Genomic DNA, 22,065 nt, shown 5'->3' on the forward strand with positions numbered 1-22,065 from the left:
TATTTCTACCCTCACTAGTGCGTGGCATCGGCAGCAATCCAGAGATTACTACCTTGGAGGTCCTGTTTTTTAACTTCCTACCTAATTCCACATAATCCTGTTTCAGGACCTCATCCCCACTTCTAGCTAAGTCATTGGACCCCACATGGACCACGACTTCTGGCTGTCCTCCTTCCCCTTGCAGAATTCTATGTACTCGATCAGAGATATCCCTGACCCTGGCACCAGGGAGGTAACATACCAACCTGGATCCCCGATCTCGTCCCACAAACCTTCTATCTGTCCCTCTGACTAACGAGTCCCCAACTACAAGTATCCTGTTCCTCCAGCATTTCCGTGTTTTAACTGCAATCAAGCACCTGTGGACTTTAGTATCTCACTCCCTCCCTTTCTTCACCTATTCAAATCAAATTATACTTAAATGTCAAAATTGAGTCCACATTTACCACTTCATCAGCTCGTTCCACATCCCCACCACTCTTGGCATGAAGAAGTTCTCCCTAATGTTCCCTTTAAATATTTCCCCTTTCTATCTTTAACCCAGGGGCTCTAGTTCTTGTCCAGCCCAATCTCAGTGGAAAAAGCCCGTTGGTATTTATCTATACCCCTCATAATTTTAAATATCTCCATTAAATCTCTCCTCATTCTTCTACGCTCCAGGGAATAAAGTCCAAACCTGTTTGACCTTGCCCTGTAACTCAGCTCCTGAAGACCCGGCAACATCCTTGTAAATCTTTCCTTCACCCTTCCAATCTTATTGATATCTTTCCTGTAGTTAGGAGACAAAAAATGGCGAAGATAAAGATACAGAACCAACATTTCAGGCTTGAGCCCTTCATCAAGGTCTGAGCAAAATGTCGGCAGGCACCCGAACAAAATGGTAGTGAGGAGGGGCAGGAGCGCAGGAAAGAGGCAAGAGGGTAAGGGAAGGAGGGTACAACAGCAAACAGGGGGAGGAGGGATGGCTCTGTGAATGGAGTGGGAAGGGTGTGGCGAGCCGGAGGTAAGGAGACAAAGAGAAAGTTAAAGGAGGGAGAACAGAGAGTAGGCTGGCAGGAATCAGAGACGTCAATGTTAATGCCATCTGGTCGGAGAGGGCCCAGAAGGAATATTTGGTGTTGCTCCTCCATTTTATGGGTGGCCTTGGGGCCTTGGTTTAGCCGTGCACATTCATGTCTGCATTTTTGGGACAGGTTTGTGATAGTACAGATTCTATCACCAATGTGTATATGTACATATGTACAGATGGTCGTGTAGGATGACTGTGATTGGCTGAGAGTGTAGCTACACCTACTGGCAGGTCTTAAAGGATTGCTCCTAGCCAGACCAGGTCATTCTGGACTGGTCGACCTACTTGTGATATGCTCCAGTCTTTTAGTTAATAAAAGCCTTGGTTTGGATCAACAAGTCTTTGGTTCTTTCGACGCGCATTACAACATTGCCAAATGAAAACTGAGATGGGCCCCAAGGAGGGCACAAGACGACAAAGAGGCAGCACTGGAAAAGTGTAAGGTGTCTCACAGCGGAGATGAGAGAAGGAGAGGGAATGATGAAAGGGCTGTCGAAGTGAGAGACGCCAAAGGCAGAGTTGTGGGTTTGCCGAGCTAACGGAGGTAAAACCCTGATCAAGAGGATCGAGCAAGGTTGTTGATAAATAACTCGACCAAAGGTGAATGTTGTGAAGCTCAGCACTCAAACATACTCCGCTGTCGAGGCACGCTGTTGTACTGAGTCACCTCAGAGATTGGAAATCAGAACAGCTGCATTCGTTTTGCTCTGAAAATCATTCACAATTTCCAAAATAAGACTGAAATAAATTATGAAGAGGCAATCTGAATTATGAAGAGGATTTTCATGTAATGATGTTTTCTGAAGGCTTTCAGGTATTTAGTGAACATTTAATAAAACTTAATTTCGATTCTGGTCCCTGAAACCAATTTCACCCAATTAACTTTCTAACCCCCAGTACGTCTTTGAAGGCTGGGAGGAAACCAGAGCCCCTGGAGGAAAGCCATGCAGACATGGGGAAAGCGTACAACTCCTTACAGACAGCATGAGATTTGAGCCCAGATCACTGACGCTGTAATAGCGTCAGGCTAACCGTGTCGCCCAAAAGATACTAAGCCGAAAAAAATAAAACCCTCCAAGGACTGCACCATTGTGCACCATTTAATTTTGTGGCGTTCTTTCACTGTGGGCCATTGTTATTACTGGAAATCACGGCAAGATTTGGTCCCATGTTTATGTGTGTGGGTCTCAGACATTGTTATTGATCACAAATGAATATTAAAGTAAATGAGTCATGATGTCATTTAATTCATGGCATCACCAGGAAAGAAATATTTTGTGCCAAAATGTCAGTTAACAAGCAGTTCTCCTTCCTGAGAATTGGAATGTTTATTGTCATACCCCATTGTACATGTCCTCAATGGAAAAGACCTTTTTACCAGCACCTTTTCCTTCTCGAGATGATCCTGACATGTTCTTGCGTCAAGTTACCACGACAGTGAATAACTTTATCAACATTGGTTCCCTAAGTGTAAAATTTGCCTTACACCGTCACAAGAAAGAACCTTGATCTGTGGGCGACTGGAGACTGGCTCGTTGGAACTGGGATTCAAGAGGGCGCTGAGGGCAAGCAGGGCTCCGAAGGGCCTCTGGGGCTGAAGGCTTCCTGATCATGTCGGAGGTTTGGATCTGGAGCTCATGGTCTGGGCAGCTCCAGAGACTCTTGTTCAAACCATTCAGTGCTTCTGAAGGGACCCTCTTTTGCTTCTCTTTCTCTTATTGTTAGAGAAGCTGGGAAATGGCGACTCTTTGTCTGCCTTATAGCAGGTGAAAGTTAAAGTACATCATGCATATTGCATTTTAATATATTATTACATAAGAATGGTATGGAAGCGCCAACGCTCAGGACAAGTAAAAACTCCAGAGGGCTGTAAACTCGATCTGCGACATCACGGGCACCAGACTTCACTTCATCGAGGACATCTACAAAAGACAGTGTCTTAAGAAAGCTGCTTCTAATGGGTTTAATGTATCATATATGTTGAATGTTAAGTAGGTGGGGAGGGGGGTGAAGGAGGGAGGAAAGGGAGGGGGGAAAGGGGAGAAAATGACACTTGTGTGTCAAGAGGGAAATGTTTGTGTGTATTTTGGTCAGTATGGTTCATAGTGTGAAAAATTTTTAAAAAATTTAAAATTTAAAAAAAGAAAGCTGCTTCTATCCTCAAGGACCCCTCCCCACCACCACCACTCAGGCCTTGCCCTCTTCACTCTCCTTCCATCAGGAGAAAGGCACAGGAGTCGGCAACACAAGGACAGCTTCTTCCCCTTCGCCATCAGATTCCTGAATGAACAATGAACCAAAGACACTCCCTTACATTATCGCTTGTTCTTAAACTATTTTTATTTATTTTGCAAGGTGGTTTAATATAAATGTTTGCACTGTGACGCTGCCCCAAAACTATTTTGTGATGCGTTCATGAAAGTACATTTTGATTCTGAATAAAAAGAACCTTTGAACCTCTGTTCTGTTATGCATGGTCCAGCTGAACTGCATTGTACTTGGCATCTACAATACTGAATGACCAGGGTGATATGTGAAATACACCATTTACAGTTTGTCACTATTGTTTCACTCACCTAACAGAATTCAGAATATTTTAAGCTAAACCGTCTTTCTGCCTGGTTCTTCGCAACATACTGTTGTGACAGATTATGTTGTCTTTTGTATTGTATATATGTTTTAAAGGTTGTAGCAGGTTTTTTAGTGTAGGTCATATTCAAACACTTCAAAACATATCTCATTTAAAAGACTGAAGCTCTGCTCAAGCCAGGCTGGCCCGGCTCCCAGAGCCTCAGCAAAAACTTTGAAGAGTGCTCACGAATGGATTGGTGTTTTGAAAAGCAACAGATGAAAGAACTTGGAGGATTAGGTTTGGAGCCGCAGGCTGTCTGTCTGTGAGTGCTGCTTGGTGTTCTAAGAGGGTCATGTGGTTTTGCAAGCAGGGGGGAGTGGGGAGTGAAACAGGCTTTTCTCTGAGAGAGAGAGAGAGAGAGAGAGAGAGAGAGTTGAGTTCAGCAGCAGAAGTTGGGACTGGAACAGGACAAGGTGGCAATCTTCTGGAAAAAAATGCATTTTGAAGACAGGTTGTGAGTTCTTAGTTCAGCCTGGTCAAAGCCCTCGTGGTTCATACAAGAGGAGAGGACTGGCTGCCTAATGTTTCACTTGAAATAAGAAAAACTAAAAGCAACTCTGTAGTGATCTGAAAGAAAGAGGTTATCATCTGGAAAACCCTGATGGGGAAAGTTTCTTCGGCAAAAAACTTATGTGGCTGATTAGAAGGAATAAGCTTGTGTCCAGCAAACAACAAATCTTTCTCTGAAAACTGAAAAGAACCTTCCTGAGTGGTAACCATTTAACTTCCAAGCACCAAAGCCTGGTGAACTTCATAAATGTTAGATTCTGTGCACAGTATAAGAATTGCCTGCAATCAGTGAAAATGGGTGAGTGCGAAGTGAGATTGGACTGTGAATCAAAGAACTTTTCTGAAATTACATACACATTACATACATGCGCTTAGAATTAGAAGGGTGTTAAGTTAGGTTAAGATGAGTGAATAATAATAAGATAAAGTGTGATTCTGTTTTCATGTTTAAAGATAATTAAAAGCAACTTTTGTTTAAGTAACCATTTGTCTTGGTGAATATCTATTGCTGCTGGGTTTTAGGGTCCTCTGGGCTTGTAACACCATAATTACATAGGTGATCAAAGTATCGTTTATAGCGACTGGGTAATACTTGGATATTTAAGTATATCAAGCACCAAATAATTTCAATTTGGGCAATGTCCGACTGCATATACATCCGTGGTCCCATAAGGTTAGAATAGATTATCCAATGCTTATTTCTGTATTTATGGTGTGCATCTTTTTATGTTGCAAATTAAAATCAGTATGAGTTGATGATTTAATCAAAGCAAAGTAATTATCCAGTTACACCCACTACAACCTGTTCTCCAATCAGGACAGGACGTAGCGGATGTAACCAGATAATGTGGTGTTCACACAATGTCCAAATTGCATAACATCCTATTTCACAGAATGTATCGTGGACATATCCAGAGGGTTGTTAACTCAGCCTGCGACATCGCAGGCACTAGCCTTCACTCCACTGAGTACATCTACATGAGGCGGTGTCTTAAAAAAAGTAGCCTCAATCCTCAAGGACCCCCACCACCCAGGCCATGCCCTCTTCACTCTACTACCATCGGGAAAAAGGTACAGGAGCCTAAAGACGAGCACTCAGCGGCAGCTTCTTCCCCGCTGCCATCAGATTCCTAAATAATCAATGAAGCACAGGCACTGCCTTACTTTTCATGCACTAATATATTAAATTTTTTTTAGTAAATTTGTAAGATGGTTATAATATAAATTGTTTGCTCTATGAGGTTGCTGCAAAACATCGAATTTCAGAACTTGTTCATGAGAATAAATTCTGATTCTGATTCTGAATGTTCAAATTTCTCCAGTGCTCATGGCAACCTGCTCTCCCTCCAACGGGTTCATGTATCACGGCTCCACTTGGTGTGAACGCACTGATAGCCTTGAGATGTGTTCAGTACTTTTAAATGAATTACAGTTGGAGGACAGTGTCCGACAGTCACGTTGTCTGCACTGAACACGATGGCAAATTAAACTCATCTCTGATGCTTCTCGTGATCCATATCCCTCCAGGCCATGCGTATTTGTGTCATTTGCCAAAAGCCTTTTTAGATACCTGCATCATCTCTTCTTTCCTCTGATTATCTTGCCCAATGAAGTAAGCATGCCGTGCACTGCCTTTACCACACTATCTACTTGAGTGGACACTTTCGGGGAGCTATCGATTTGGACCATCAGATCCCTCTGAACATTAGTACTGTTCTGAGTCCTGCTACTGAATGCATACTTTTCCCAAAGTGCAAAACTTCACTTCCAGCTATTGAAACTCGTGCCACCCAATCGCACCCAATTAACCTATTCACCCCGTACATTTTGGAGAGTTGGGGGACACCAGAGCACCCAGAGAAACCCCACTCAGACACAGGGAGACTTACAACTCCAAGCAGACAGCTGCATATCCAAACCCTGGTCTGTAATAACGTTGTGCTTGCTGGAATTAAACTCTGTCTGCCATTTCTCTGCCCATAGACATAATGGATCTGTACTCTTCAATAACATTGTCTACAACCCCACCAATCTTTATGCCATCTGAAAACTTACAAACCCGTCTGCCTACATTTTCATCTGAGTCATTTCTATCCATCATAAACAACCTAGGTCCCACCTCTGATCCCGACAGCACCACTGGTCATAGACTTGCAGCCAGAATCAGAATTAGAATTTATTCTCATGAACATGTCATAAGATTTGTAGTTTTGTGGCACCATTACATTTATATAAAACCACCTTACAAAACCAATATAAATAGTGCAAGAAGAAGAAGAAGCGGACAAAGTGCGGGAGGGTCTGTGGTCCATTGTCCATTCAGGGATCTGATGGCAGCCGGGAAGACGCTGTCCTTGTGCCCTCTTCAGGCTCCTGTACCTTTTCCCTGATGGTAGCAGAGTGAAGAGGGCACGGGCTGGGTGGTGAGTCCTTGAGGATAGAGGCAGCTTTCTTAAAACACCTCCTCCTTGTAGATGCCCCCGATGGAATGAAGTCTGGTGCCCGTGATGTCGCTGGCCGAGTTTATCGTCCTCTAAGCATGGGTGCCAGGCAGTGATGCAACCAGCAAGGATGTTTTCCATGGTTCACCTGTAGAAGTTTTCAAGAGTCTTCAGTATCATACCGAATACCCTAAAACTCCTCACGAGGTATGGTCACTGGGAGGGACCTTCTTCATGAATGCATCAACATGAAGCCAGAATAGCCCCCTTCCACCACTACACCAATTTACAGTGGAAGAGTGCAGAACAGTTCCTCTGCCTGTTAACACCAGTTTATTAGCTTCAGTAAACGCTGGAGAAATTCAGTAGGTCCATCAGCGTATTTTATAGAGCAAAGGTAAAATTATAAACCCAATGTTTTGGCCTTGAGCCCTTCATCAAGGTATAAGCAAAATGTTGGCAGGTGCCCGATACCTTGATGAAATGTTCAACCCTGAAATGTATCTATCTTTGATATAACAGCAAAACGTCGGTTATGTATCTTTATTTTTGCTCTATAAAACAGCTGCTGATTTTCTCCAACTTTGTATTTTTACTTCAATCACAGTGTCTGAAGACCTTTGTGTTTTACTAATATTAGTTTTACCCTTATTAAAATGATGAAACAAGTTACGGTAAGTGCAAACACCGGACCCTGAAAACAAGTTATGGTAAGTGCAAATGCCGGATCCTGTAAGCAAGTTACGGTAAGTGCAAATGCCGGATCCTGTAAGCAAGTTATGGTAAGTGCAAACACCAGACCCTGAAAGCAAGTTACAGAAAGTGCAAACACCGGACCCTGAAAGCAAGTTATGGTAAGTGCAAACACCAGACCCTGTAAGCAAGTTACAGTAAGTGCAAACACCGGACCCTGAAAGCAAGTTATGGTAAGTGCAAACACCAGACCCTGAAAGCAAGTTACAGTAAGTGCAAACACCGGACCCTGAAAGCAAGTTACAGAAAGTGCAAACACCGGACCCTGAAAGCAAGTTATGGTAAGTGTAAACGCCGGACCCTGAAAACAAGTTATGGTAAGTGCAAATGCCGGATCCTGTAAGCAAGTTACGGTAAGTGCAAACACCGGACCCTGTAAGCAAGTTATGGTAAGTGTAAACGCCGGACCCTGAAAACAAGTTACGGTAAGTGCAAACACCGGATCCTGAAAGCAAGTTACAGAAAGTGCAAACACCGGACCCTGAAAGCAAGTTACAGAAAGTGCAAACACCGGACCCTGAAAGCAAGTTATGGTAAGTGCAAACACCAGACCCTGAAAGCAAGTTACAGTAAGTGCAAACACCGGACCCTGAAAGCAAGTTACAGAAAGTGCAAACACCGGACCCTGAAAGCAAGTTATGGTAAGTGCAAACACCAGACCCTGTAAGCAAGTTACAGTAAGTGCAAACACCGGACCCTGAAAGCAAGTTATGGTAAGTGCAAACACCAGACCCTGAAAGCAAGTTACAGTAAGTGCAAACACCGGACCCTGAAAGCAAGTTACAGAAAGTGCAAACACCGGACCCTGAAAGCAAGTTATGGTAAGTGTAAACGCCGGACCCTGAAAACAAGTTATGGTAAGTGCAAATGCCGGATCCTGTAAGCAAGTTACGGTAAGTGCAAACACCGGACCCTGTAAGCAAGTTATGGTAAGTGTAAACGCCGGACCCTGAAAACAAGTTACGGTAAGTGCAAACACCGGATCCTGAAAGCAAGTTACAGAAAGTGCAAACAGCGGACCCTGAAAGCAAGTTACAGAAAGTGCAAACACCGGACCCTGAAAGCAAGTTATGGTAAGTGCAAACACCAGACCCTGAAAGCAAGTTACAGTAAGTGCAAACACCGGACCCTGAAAGGAAGTTACAGAAAGTGCAAACACCGGACCCTGAAAGCAAGTTATGGTAAGTGTAAACGCCGGACCCTGAAAACAAGTTATGGTAAGTGCAAATGCCGGATCCTGTAAGCAAGTTACGGTAAGTGCAAACACCGGACCCTGTAAGCAAGTTATGGTAAGTGTAAACGCCGGACCCTGAAAACAAGTTACGGTAAGTGCAAACACCGGATCCTGAAAGCAAGTTACAGAAAGTGCAAACACCGGACCCTGAAAGCAAGTTACAGAAAGTGCAAACACCGGACCCTGAAAGCAAGTTATGGTAAGTGTAAACGCCGGACCCTGAAAACAAGTTATGTTAAGTGCAAATGCCGGATCCTGTAAGCAAGTTATGGTAAGTGCAAATGCCGGATCCTGTAAGCAAGTTACAGTAAGTGCAAACACCGGACCCTGAAAGCAAGTTATGGTAAGTGCAAACACCAGACCCTGAAAGCAAGTTACAGTAAGTGCAAACACCGGACCCTGAAAGCAAGTTACAGAAAGTGCAAACACCGGACCCTGAAAGCAAGTTATGGTAAGTGTAAACGCCGGACCCTGAAAACAAGTTATGGTAAGTGCAAATGCCGGATCCTGTAAGCAAGTTACGGTAAGTGCAAACACCGGACCCTGTAAGCAAGTTATGGTAAGTGTAAACGCCGGACCCTGAAAACAAGTTACGGTAAGTGCAAACACCGGATCCTGAAAGCAAGTTACAGAAAGTGCAAACACCGGACCCTGAAAGCAAGTTACAGAAAGTGCAAACACCGGACCCTGAAAGCAAGTTATGGTAAGTGTAAACGCCGGACCCTGAAAACAAGTTATGGTAAGTGCAAATGCCGGATCCTGTAAGCAAGTTATGGTAAGTGCAAATGCCGGATCCTGTAAGCAAGTTACAGTAAGTGCAAACACCGGACCCTGAAAGCAAGTTATGGTAAGTGCAAACACCAGACCCTGAAAGCAAGTTACAGTAATTGCAAACACCGGACCCTGAAAGCAAGTTACAGAAAGTGCAAACACCGGACCCTGAAAGCAAGTTATGGTAAGTGTAAACGCCGGACCCTGAAAACAAGTTATGGTAAGTGCAAATGCCGGATCCTGTAAGCAAGTTACAGTAAGTGCTAACACCGGACCCTGAAAGCAAGTTATGGTAAGTGCAAACACCAGACCCTGAAATCAAGTTACAGTAAGTGCAAACACCGGACCCTGAAAGCAAGTTACAGAAAGTGCAAACACCGGACCCTGAAAGCAAGTTATGGTAAGTGTAAACGCCGGACCCTGAAAACAAGTTATGGTAAGTGCAAATGCCGGATCCTGTAAGCAAGTTACAGTAAGTGCAAACACCGGACCCTGAAAGCAAGTTATGGTAAGTGCAAACACCAGACCCTGAAAGCAAGTTACAGTAAGTGCAAACACCGGACCCTGAAAGCAAGTTACAGAAAGTGCAAACACCGGACCCTGAAAGCAAGTTATGGTAAGTGTAAACGCGGGACCCTGAAAACAAGTTATGGTAAGTGCAAATGCCGGATCCTGTAAGCAAGTTATGGTAAGTGCAAATGCCGGATCCTGTAAGCAAGTTACAGTAAGTGCAAACACCGGACCCTGAAAGCAAGTTATGGTAAGTGCAAACACCAGACCCTGAAAGCAAGTTACAGTAAGTGCAAACACCGGACCCTGAAAGCAAGTTACAGAAAGTGCAAACACCGGACCCTGAAAGCAAGTTATGGTAAGTGCAAACGCCGGACCCTGAAAGCAAGTTACGGTAAGTGCAAATGCCGGATCCTGTAAGCAAGTTACGGTAAGTGCAAACACCGGTAAGCAAGTTACGGTAAGTGCAAACACCAAACCCTGTAAGCAAGTTACGGTAAGTGCAAACACCGGACCCTGAAAGTAAGTTACGGTAAGTGCAAATGTCGGATCCTGTAAGCAAGTTACGGTAAGTGCAAACACCGGACCCTGAAAGCAAGTTACGGTAAGTGCAAACACCGGACCCTGAAAGCAAGTTACGGTAAGTGCAAATGCCGGATCCTGTAAGCAAGTTACAGTAAGTGCAAACACCGGACCCTGAAAGCAAGTTATGGTAAGTGCAAACACCAGACCCTGAAAGCAAGTTACAGTAAGTGCAAACACCGGACCCTGAAAGCAAGTTACAGAAAGTGCAAACACCAGACCCTGAAAGCAAGTTACAGTAAGTGCAAACACCGGACCCTGAAAGCAAGTTACAGAAAGTGCAAACACCGGACCCTGAAAGCAAGTTATGGTAAGTGTAAACACCGGACCCTGAAAACAAGTTAAGGTAAGTGCAAATGCCGGATCCTGTAAGCAAGTTATGGTAAGTGCAAACACCGGACCCTGTAAGCAAGTTATGGTAAGTGTAAACGCCGGACCCTGAAAACAAGTTACGGTAAGTGCAAACACCGGATCCTGAAAGCAAGTTACAGAAAGTGCAAACACCGGACCCTGAAAGCAAGTTACAGAAAGTGCAAACACCGGACCCTGAAAGCAAGTTATGGTAAGTGAAAACACCAGACCCTGAAAGCAAGTTACAGTAAGTGCAAACACCGGACCCTGAAAGGAAGTTACAGAAAGTGCAAACACCGGACCCTGAAAGCAAGTTATGGTAAGTGTAAACGCCAGACCCTGAAAACAAGTTATGGTAAGTGCAAATGCCGGATCCTGTAAGCAAGTTACGGTAAGTGCAAACACCGGACCCTGTAAGCAAGTTATGGTAAGTGTAAACGCCGGACCCTGAAAACAAGTTACGGTAAGTGCAAACACCGGATCCTGAAAGCAAGTTACAGAAAGTGCAAACACCGGACCCTGAAAGCAAGTTACAGAAAGTGCAAACACCGGAACCTGAAAGCAAGTTATGGTAAGTGTAAACGCCGGACCCTGAAAACAAGTTATGGTAAGTGCAAATGCCGGATCCTGTAAGCAAGTTACGGTAAGTGCAAACACCGGACCCTGTAAGCAAGTTATGGTAAGTGTAAACGCCGGACCCTGAAAACAAGTTACGGTAAGTGCAAACACCGGATCCTGAAAGCAAGTTACAGAAAGTGCAAACACCGGACCCTGAAAGCAAGTTACAGAAAGTGCAAACACCGGACCCTGAAAGCAAGTTATGGTAAGTGTAAACGCCGGACCCTGAAAACAAGTTATGGTAAGTGCAAATGCCGGATCCTGTAAGCAAGTTATGGTAAGTGCAAATGCCGGATCCTGTAAGCAAGTTACAGTAAGTGCAAACACCGGACCCTGAAAGCAAGTTATGGTAAGTGCAAACACCAGACCCTGAAAGCAAGTTACAGTAAGTGCAAACACTGGACCCAGAAAGCAAGTTACAGAAAGTGCAAACACCGGACCCTGAAAGCAAGTTATGGTAAGTGTAAACGCCGGACCCTGAAAACAAGTTATGGTAAGTGCAAATGCCGGATCCTGTAAGCAAGTTACAGTAAGTGCAAACACCGGACCCTGAAAGCAAGTTATGGTAAGTGCAAACACCAGAACCTGAAAGCAAGTTACAGTAAGTGCAAACACCGGACCCTGAAAGCAAGTTACAGAAAGTGCAAACACCGGACCCTGAAAGCAAGTTATGGTAAGTGTAAACGCCGGACCCTGAAAACAAGTTATGGTAAGTGCAAATGCCGGATCCTGTAAGCAAGTTACAGTAAGTGCAAACACCGGACCCTGAAAGCAAGTTATGGTAAGTGCAAACACCAGACCCTGAAAGCAAGTTACAGTAAGTGCAAACACCGGACCCTGAAAGCAAGTTACAGAAAGTGCAAACACCGGACCCTGAAAGCAAGTTATGGTAAGTGTAAACGCCGGACCCTGAAAACAAGTTATGGTAAGTGCAAATGCCGGATCCTGTAAGCAAGTTATGGTAAGTGCAAATGCCGGATCCTGTAAGCAAGTTACAGTAAGTGCAAACACCGGACCCTGAAAGCAAGTTATGGTAAGTGCAAACACCAGACACTGAAAGCAAGTTACAGTAAGTGCAAACACCGGACCCTGAAAGCAAGTTACAGAAAGTGCAAACACCGGACCCTGAAAGCAAGTTATGGTAAGTGCAAACGCCGGACCCTGAAAGCAAGTTACGGTAAGTGCAAATGCCGGATCCTGTAAGCAAGTTACGGTAAGTGCAAACACCGGTAAGCAAGTTACGGTAAGTGCAAACACCAAACCCTGTAAGCAAGTTACGGTAAGTGCAAACACCGGACCCTGAAAGTAAGTTACGGTAAGTGCAAATGTCGGATCCTGTAAGCAAGTTACGGTAAGTGCAAACACCGGACCCTGAAAGCAAGTTACGGTAAGTGCAAATGCTGGATCCTGTAAGCAAGTAACGGTAAGTGCAAATGCCGGATCCTGTAAGCAAGTTACAGTAAGTGCAAACACCGGACCCTGAAAGCAAGTTATGGTAAGTGCAAACACCAGACCCTGAAAGCAAGTTACAGTAAGTGCAAACACCGGACCCTGAAAGCAAGTTACAGAAAGTGCAAACACCGGACCCTGAAAGCAAGTTATGGTAAGTGTAAACGCCGGACCCTGAAAACAAGTTATGGTAAGTGCAAATGCCGGATCCTGTAAAAAAGTTACGGTAAGTGCAAATGCCGGATCCTGTAAGCAAGTTACAGTAAGTGCAAACACCGGACCCTGAAAGCAAGTTATGGTAAGTGCAAACACCAGACCCTGAAAGCAAGTTACAGTAAGTGCAAACACCGGACCCTGAAAGCAAGTTACAGAAAGTGCAAACACCGGACCCTGAAAGCAAGTTATGGTAAGTGCAAACACCGGTAAGCAAGTTACGGTAAGTGCAAACACCAAACCCTGTAAGCAAGTTACGGTAAGTGCAAACACCGGACCCTGAAAGTAAGTTACGGTAAGTGCAAATGTCGGATCCTGTAAGCAAGTTACGGTAAGTGCAAACACCGGACCCTGAAAGCAAGTTACGGTAAGTGCAAACACCGGATCCTGAAAGCAAGTTACAGTAAATGCAAACACCGGACCCTGAAAGCAAGTTATGGTAAGTGCAAACACCAGACCCTGAAAGCAAGTTACAGTAAGTGCAAACACCGGACCCTGAAAGCAAGTTACAGAAAGTGCAAACACCGGACCCTGAAAGCAAGTTATGGTAAGTGCAAATGCCGGATCCTGTAAGCAAGTTACGGTAAGTGCAAATGCCGGATCCTGTAAGCAAGTTACAGTAAGTGCAAACACCGGACCCTGAAAGCAAGTTATGGTAAGTGCAAACACCAGACCCTGAAAGCAAGTTACAGTAAGTGCAAACACCGGACCCTGAAAGCAAGTTACAGAAAGTGCAAACACCGGACCCTGAAAGCAAGTTATGGTAAGTGTAAACGCCGGACCCTGAAAACAAGTTATGGTAAGTGCAAATGCCGGATCCTGTAAGCAAGTTACGGTAAGTGCAAATGCCGGATCCTGTAAGCAAGTTACAGTAAGTGCAAACACCGGACCCTGAAAGCAAGTTATGGTAAGTGCAAACACCAGACCCTGAAAGCAAGTTACAGTAAGTGCAAACACCGGACCCTGAAAGCAAGTTACAGAAAGTGCAAACACCGGACCCTGAAAGCAAGTTATGGTAAGTGTAAACGCCGGACCCTGAAAACAAGTTATGGTAAGTGCAAATGCCGGATCCTGTAAAAAAGTTACGGTAAGTGCAAATGCCGGATCCTGTAAGCAAGTTACAGTAAGTGCAAACACCGGACCCTGAAAGCAAGTTATGGTAAGTGCAAACACCAGACCCTGAAAGCAAGTTACAGTAAGTGCAAACACCGGACCCTGAAAGCAAGTTACAGAAAGTGCAAACACCGGACCCTGAAAGCAAGTTATGGTAAGTGCAAACACCGGTAAGCAAGTTACGGTAAGTGCAAACACCAAACCCTGTAAGCAAGTTACGGTAAGTGCAAACACCGGACCCTGAAAGTAAGTTACGGTAAGTGCAAATGTCGGATCCTGTAAGCAAGTTACGGTAAGTGCAAACACCGGACCCTGAAAGCAAGTTACGGTAAGTGCAAACGCCGGATCCTGAAAGCAAGTTATGGTAAGTGCAAACGCCGGACCCTGAAAGCAAGTTACGGTAAGTGCAAATGCCGTATCCTGTAAGCAAGTTACGGTAAGTGCAAACACCGGTAAGCAAGTTACGGTAAGTGCAAACACCAAACCCTGTAAGCAAGTTACGGTAAGTGCAAACACCGGACCCTGAAAGTAAGTTACGGTAAGTGCAAATGTCGGATCCTGTAAGCAAGTTACGGTAAGTGCAAACACCGGACCCTGAAAGCAAGTTACGGTAAGTGCAAACGCCGGATCCTGAAAGCAAGTTACAGTAAATGCAAACACCGGACCCTGAAAGCAAGTTACGGTAAGTGCAAACACCGGACCCTGAACGCAAGTTATGGTAAGTGCAAACACCGGACCCTGAAAGCAAGTTACGGTAAGTGCAAACACCGGACCCTGAAAGCAAGTTACAGTAAGTGCAAACACCGGACCCTGAAAGCAAGTTACGGTAAGTGCAAACACCGGATCCTGAAAGCAAGTTACAGTAAATGCAAACACCGGACCCTGAAAGCAAGTTACGGTAAGTGCAAACACCGGACCCTGAAAGCAAATTACGGTAAGTGCAAACACCGGACCCTGAAAGTAAGTTACGGTAAGTGCAAATGTCGGATCCTGTAAGCAAGTTACGGTAAGTGCAAACACCGGACCCTGTAAGCAAGTTATGGTAAGTGTAAACGCCGGACCCTGAAAACAAGTTATGGTAAGTGCAAATGCCGGATCCTGTAAGCAAGTTACGGTAAGTGCAAATGCCGGATCCTGTAAGCAAGTTACAGTAAGTGCAAACACCGGACCCTGAAAGCAAGTTATGGTAAGTGCAAACACCAGACCCTGAAAGCAAGTTACAGTAAGTGCAAACACCGGACCCTGAAAGCAAGTTACAGAAAGTGCAAACACCGGACCCTGAAAGCAAGTTATGGTAAGTGCAAACGCCGGACCCTGAAAGCAAGTTACGGTAAGTGCAAATGCTGGATCCTGTAAGCAAGTTACGGTAAGTGCAAACACCGGTAAGCAAGTTACGGTAAGTGCAAACACCAAACCCTGTAAGCAAGTTACGGTAAGTGCAAACACCGGACCCTGAAAGTAAGTTACGGTAAGTGCAAATGTCGGATCCTGTAAGCAAGTTACGGTAAGTGCAAACACCGGACCCTGAAAGCAAGTTACGGTAAGTGCAAACGCCGGATCCTGAAAGCAAGTTACAGTAAATGCAAACACCGGACCCTGAAAGCAAGTTACGGTAAGTGCAAACACCGGACCCTGAACGCAAGTTATGGTAAGTGCAAACACCGGACCCTGAAAGCAAGTTACGGTAAGTGCAAACACCGGACCCTGAAAGCAAGTTACAGTAAGTGCAAACACCGGACCCTGAAAGCAAGTTGCGGTAAGTGCAAACACCGGATCCTGAAAGCAAGTTACAGTAAATGCAAACACCGGACCCTGAAAGCAAGTTACGGTAAGTGCAAACGCCGGACCCTGAAAGCAAATTACGGTAAGTGCAAACACCGGACCCTGAAAGTAAGTTACGGTAAGTGCAAATGTCGGATCCTGTAAGCAAGTTACGGTAAGTGCAAACACCGGACCCTGTAAGCAAGTTACGGTAAGTGCCAATGCCGGATCCTGTAAGCAAGTTACGGTAAGTGCAAACACCGGACCCTGTAAGCAAGTTACGGTAAGTGCAAACACCGGTAAGCAAGTTACGGTAAGTGCAAACACCAAACCCTGTAAGCAAGTTACGGTAAGTGCAAACACCGGACCCTGTAAGCAAGTTAAGGTAAGTGCAAACACCAGATCCTGTAAACAAGTTAGTGTAAGTGCAAACACTGGAACCTGTAAACAAAAAAAAGGACAAGAGATGTTGAGAGTACGCGGCGCTGTGGTTGGGTTTGAGAGCATTAAGTCCAGGGTTACTTGGCTGATATCCTGGCTCACTTGACTTCTGGGTTAAGGATGGAATGTGACAATAACACAAAGCACAAGCTGCACTGGCTTTCAGATCGTTCACCGCACGTCTTCTCCCATTTTTACACTTGTCTGTCAAATGCCTCCAAATATTATCTGTATCTCCCCCTAATTTACCTAGTGGTTGTGTTTATTTGGCAGGTTTTTCCCCCAATAGATAGATGTGGAGGTTGGATTTCTAACGGTTGTACAAAACACACCCAAACTGAAAATCTGTCCTCTTCTAGCATGGGATACAAGAGTCAACCATCTGGTCCTGAAAAAAATGTTCATTGGCAAGAATGTTAATATTAGACTTTTAATGAAATGATAAAAGTGCTATAAAATGGAGCTCAGATTGCAGGAGTGAAACATTTTCCCTAAGCTTTGGAATCCCCTTCCCAAATTTCTCCCACCTCCATGCCGTTCCTTCCTCCTTCTTCGTGGTACTCCTTAACATCTGCAAAGCTTTTGATCCTCCAAACATTAAATAACACCAGAAGATCCCACGACAGCATCTGTAGAGAGAGCAACAAAGTGAGAAGCGGTTATGGCCAGGGTAATGAGGGTCCTTTCTTGATGTTGGCTTTCTTCTTGAGGCAGTACCTCACATAGATGCTTTCAGAGGGTGGGAGGTCAGTGCTCATGATGGGCTTGGCTGGGGTTTGTAACACTTTTGTCAGCCTTCTGCGTTCCTGAGAAATCGAGTTTCCAAAGCAGGTGGTAATGCAACCAGTCAGTGCATTGTCCACCCTGCACCAAGCTAATGTCCAGGTCTTTGTAGATAGCAGCATAATGACCTAACCTGCCAATAGCACTTTGTCTTCCTCACCCTCAGCGTTCATCACTTTAAAGGCAAATCGTCCCCAGTGAGCTTTTCTGACTGAGGATCTCGCCACACATGTCCTTATCAATTAGCAAACCACAGGCATGTACTATTAGCAGAAACAAGTCACCAGTTTAGCTCCTCAGTATTTTAATCCCATTTTACCTCAGTGACTTTATTAAAATTTCATGAGCACATTTCGTTTTCAAGCATAATAAATGCGACCTTTTCACTTCCGCAATGTCCTGGAGGGATTGATGGGGCAGCGAGGAGGCAGAGATGGCATTAATCTCACCAAAGCCTTGTGCTCAAATGTCAGGTTCAAGTTCCCCAAAATTCCAGCTTCTTTTTCGATTGCTCGATTCTGACTCATGGATTGGGATGGCCCGTGTCTTTTTGTCGATCGCTGATGACTGTGGTGCGTTTTACAGCAGGTACAACAGCCACCAGGTTCTGCGTTTACATGGGGCAGGACAGAGACATCTGCTGCATCACCCCTCACCAGCCAGACACTCTGGACACCTGCGGCTTCAACACTTCACACCCGTTGGTGATGATTATTCACGGATGGACGGTAACTCTGCTCCCTTCATTTGCGCGTAGAGGAGAGGACTTTGTTAAGGGCAGGACTAACATCAACTCCTGAATAAAAAGATCAGCAGCGACAAATAAACCTACAGCCAGAGAAGGGGAATTATGGGCACAGCAATAGGGACACAAGACACCTGATCATCTGGATTAAGGGGAACAGGGATTGACATAGGATTAGTAGGATTAATGCAGACTCAATGGGCTGAAGGGCCTGTTGCATTTCTCCATGATTTTATTTGTAATTTATGTGTACAGTCTCAAAATATTGAAACAGAAACTGCTGTTCTCACCACCAAAATAATAATTGACTGATCAGCTTCATGTGAGATTAGTTTGCATTTGAGAAGAAACTAATCAATATAAGCAAAAAATTGGCTTTGACAATTAAATTGCTTTGATTTTACAGCAGAAAAATTCTAAGCTGACTGAAGCTTCCACTTGGCCTTGTGTTTTATGTCCATGTATGATTATTTTTAACTACTTGAGTAATCCAGTTAATGCGAGCTCTCCCATGTTTGGGTGTATGTTGAGTAGTGAAGCTCGCTGGGGGCAGAAATGAGGAGTGCATGAGGGAGGGAGGGATTGAGGGAAGGAGCAAGGGAGGGAGAGAAGGAGGGAGGGAGGGGATTGGAATGAACGCTGCTGGGTTCAGGAGATGTATGATGAGGCCGTGTTGTATTTACCTACAGGCTGCCGAACCAAGTGGCTGTTCCTGTGTGGTGAGGTTCTCGGCCATTGCTATTGGCCCTCAGCCAAGCCTTAGCGATGGTACACCACATTGCTGGTGGAACTTGACAAGTTGAGCGGTGGGAAAAGTGGTCAATGTTTCAGGCTGGGACCTTTCATCAAGACCCAACTAAGGGTCCCAGCCCCAAACATCAACCGTTCCTTTTCCTCCCATGGATGCTGCTCGACCTGCTGAGACCCTCCTAGCAGATTGCGTGTGGCTCCAGATCCCAGCGTCCACAGTCTCCTGTGGGCCTCTAACACCGTGTCTCCATCCGCTGACTTACACGGGTGGTGGAAGTGGGAGTGCAAAATGGATTCTCTTTTACACAAACCCTTGGTCTCTCCAGCTCGATGGAGTCCTTGAAAACTGGATCTGGAAGATGGCGGCTGCTCTGAAAGTCAAACTGAATGACGTCAATGTTGTTGTTGTCGATTGGTTGACTCTGGCACATCAACATTATCCAATTGCTGTAAAGAACACACGGATAGTTGGACAGGAGATTGCAGATCTGTTAGACTGGCTGGAGGTAAGTCTATTAAACGGAGATCTTCTAATGGTATAACTTCCCCAAAGTTTTTGTTTATTTCCGATGTGTATTCTTTACACTGAAGTCAAATCAATTCACCAAGTTATCACTGAGTAATTAGAAAACTCACCAGTGTAAACCAGAATATTGTCCTATTAAAGAATGGAATGTTCCAGGAAAGTTCCCAGATATATTTTCAGAGATTGGTGAAGAAGCATTACAGAATGAAATAGATTCAATCTTGGTCCAGTCAATGAAATCAGTTATGGCTTGTTCAGGAGCTTTTAAATTTGATGCTCCCCAGCAGTTCAAGGTAATAGATTCTGCCGGGCCAAAGCTCAGATCAGGAAGCCAGTCAGACAATCAATAAGGAAAAAATAACTTTCCAGTGGCCATGAATCTTCAGGCCCATGGGTTTTCATGGGGTTCAGACCTGCAGCCAATACAAATTACTAGAGAGCTGTATTCACTGTGGTGCAGAGAGGAATAAATCAATAAAAAAAACTGCACAGTCCAAGTGGAAAATCATGCAAATTATAAAGAGGAATAAAATCCAATCTAAGTACCATCCAAATGTTTCCTAAATGTTTCTATAGAGCTTGCCTCAGTCAAGGCATACACCGATCAACCTTTGTATAAAGAAGTTACCCCCTCAGGTTCCTGTTAAATCTCTCCTCCCCCTCCATCCTCACCAGCACAACGCCATGACAGTGCCACCGATCGGGACTGGGGTTTAAGTCCCACGCTGTCAGGAAGGAGTTTGTGCGTTCTCCCTGAGTCTGCATGGGTTTTCCCCGAGGGCTCCAGTTTCCTCCGTCCGCTCCAAACGTTCCGGGGGGGGGGGGTCATAGGTCAGTTGGGTGTGAATTGGGAGGCACGGGCTCATGGGCCGAAAGGGCCTGTTACCCTGATGCATGTCTGGATGTAAATTTAAATTTAAAAACCTCTGGTTACTGATCCCCTAGTCTGGGAGAAAGACTTCACATTGTATGACTACAAAAGCGAAGGGGGAATTAAGTGGAGCTGAGTCAACACCCAGATCAGCCGTGATCTTATTGGATGGCAGGACAGCTCAACAGTCCAGATCCACAACTCCTGCTCCTATTCCTTATGTTCTATAACATATTGGAAATAGCAATACTCTGTTGTGTTGTGGAAGATATCTAGAAAGAGCTATCATTGTTGGGGGCTTGTTTACAATGACCCTCAAAGTTTTAAACATAATTGATAATTCACTAAAGAGACTTGTAGTGGAAGATTCTCATTTGCTCGTCTGATAACAATGGAGAAAGGAACAGAGTTCAGGGCTCAGATTGATCATCGTGCTTCCTTTGCCTCTCCCCTCACTCTGTCCGGCCACCTACGCATTATTATCTCCACCATCTTCACATTGGTAAAACACAGAATTTGGCTCACCAGCCCTCTGGGGAGCAGTTGGTCCTTGTCTGGAACCCACTGGACTTCAATGCTGAACGATCAGCAGCTGAGGTGGCCCAGCACCTACCAACAGAGCTGATGGCGGACAGTACCCCAACCAGGAGCATCGTTGTCTCCTTCACTCTACAGCACCATGACTGACAGCAGCAATATTCCCAGTTACGCCTTTGCAAAGTGGGTAACCATTTAGAGCAAAGCTGTTACGGTGCTGGCGACCCTGGGTTTGAATCAGCCACTCTCTGTAAGGAGTTTGTACATTCTCTCCATGACCATATGGGTTTGCACCAGGTGCTCCAGTTTCCTTCCACCCTCCAAAATAATGAACAGGGTTGGTAAGTTCATTGGATGTAAATTGGGTGGCAGAGGTTTCATGGGCTGGAAGGGCCTTCTACCATTCAGCATTATTAAAAATCTTTAAAACTATGCAACGGATCACATTCTGATCTACGTTTGTCCTGCTAACTCTTTGGGCTCTGGCCATTTTTAACCTTCCATAATATATGCTCCAGTCTGGATCCAAGGGTAATTCAGAGTTAGTTAATCTGTTCAGTCGCTGATACCACATTATATCTGGCCAGCCACTGTCCTCTACATAGTCCGAGATACAATTTTGAATGTTCTTACCTTTACTTCCAGTACTTCTTCTTGTTGTGGAACTTGGCGAAGCAGCTGTTTTTTACCCCAACCTTTGCAAAGGTACACTTTACGGTACGAACACCACTGCAAACCAGCTGGTGGTTGGGAATAGAACCAGTCCCAGAAAACAGAGGCACAGAGTATATGTGCTTGTTTGTGGGGACACGGAGTATATGCACCGAAAAACAGGGACGCGGTGTCCAAAGGTTTAAAGCAAACCCTGCCTTCTATTGGATTTAACTGAAATCCAAAACTAACTGAGCATGTGCCCTGGAGTGGATTCAGTCAAAAAGTCTTTGGGTTAAAATTAGGAAGAGCAAAGGCCAATCTGGGTAAAGTGGAGAAATAAACTTCTTTGAAAACATTGAGAGGTAATCCATACAGTTAAACAAAATTACTTGACCACAAAATGAGATTCTCTGTATCCAATGACGTCTGCCTGGAGCCAAAGTTCTGCAGGGGTCAGGCTGGGATACTCAGAGAGTGTGTGGAACAGAAACAACAGATCGAATGCAGTTTTGCAGCCTGCACCTTGCAGTGTAGGTTAATGGGTGCCAGGAAGAGCCAATCATAGCTTCTCAAAATAAAGCTTCAAAGGAATGAGATCATTTCAGAGGACAAATAATTGAAACTGCAGGGATGTTGATTTCAGATTATGAAGAGGGTTAATAAAATCGTCCACTACATTACTTTTGCCTAATTTCGAACCCAAGCTTTATAGACCTGCAACATTACCTCGGCTCTTGAAGTCAATGAAGGC

The 22,065-nt window shown here is 44.8% G+C and overlaps 1 protein-coding gene across 2 annotated transcripts in view; it reads left to right on the forward strand.

Annotated features, from left to right (window-relative positions):
• The window catches only part of lipca (lipase, hepatic a), a 95,688-nt gene that overhangs the window by 39,625 nt on the left and 33,998 nt on the right, over positions 1 to 22,065 (forward strand). For both annotated transcript variants that reach the window (XM_069911154.1, XM_069911153.1), the window contains exons 2-3: positions 17,817 to 17,959; positions 19,053 to 19,232. In XM_069911154.1, the coding sequence (XP_069767255.1) occupies positions 17,817 to 17,959; positions 19,053 to 19,232 (323 nt within the window). The remainder of the gene's footprint in view (positions 1 to 17,816; positions 17,960 to 19,052; positions 19,233 to 22,065) is intronic.

This window comes from Narcine bancroftii, chromosome 14 (assembly GCF_036971445.1).
Source record: "Narcine bancroftii isolate sNarBan1 chromosome 14, sNarBan1.hap1, whole genome shotgun sequence".
NCBI lineage: Eukaryota > Metazoa > Chordata > Chondrichthyes > Torpediniformes > Narcinidae > Narcine > Narcine bancroftii.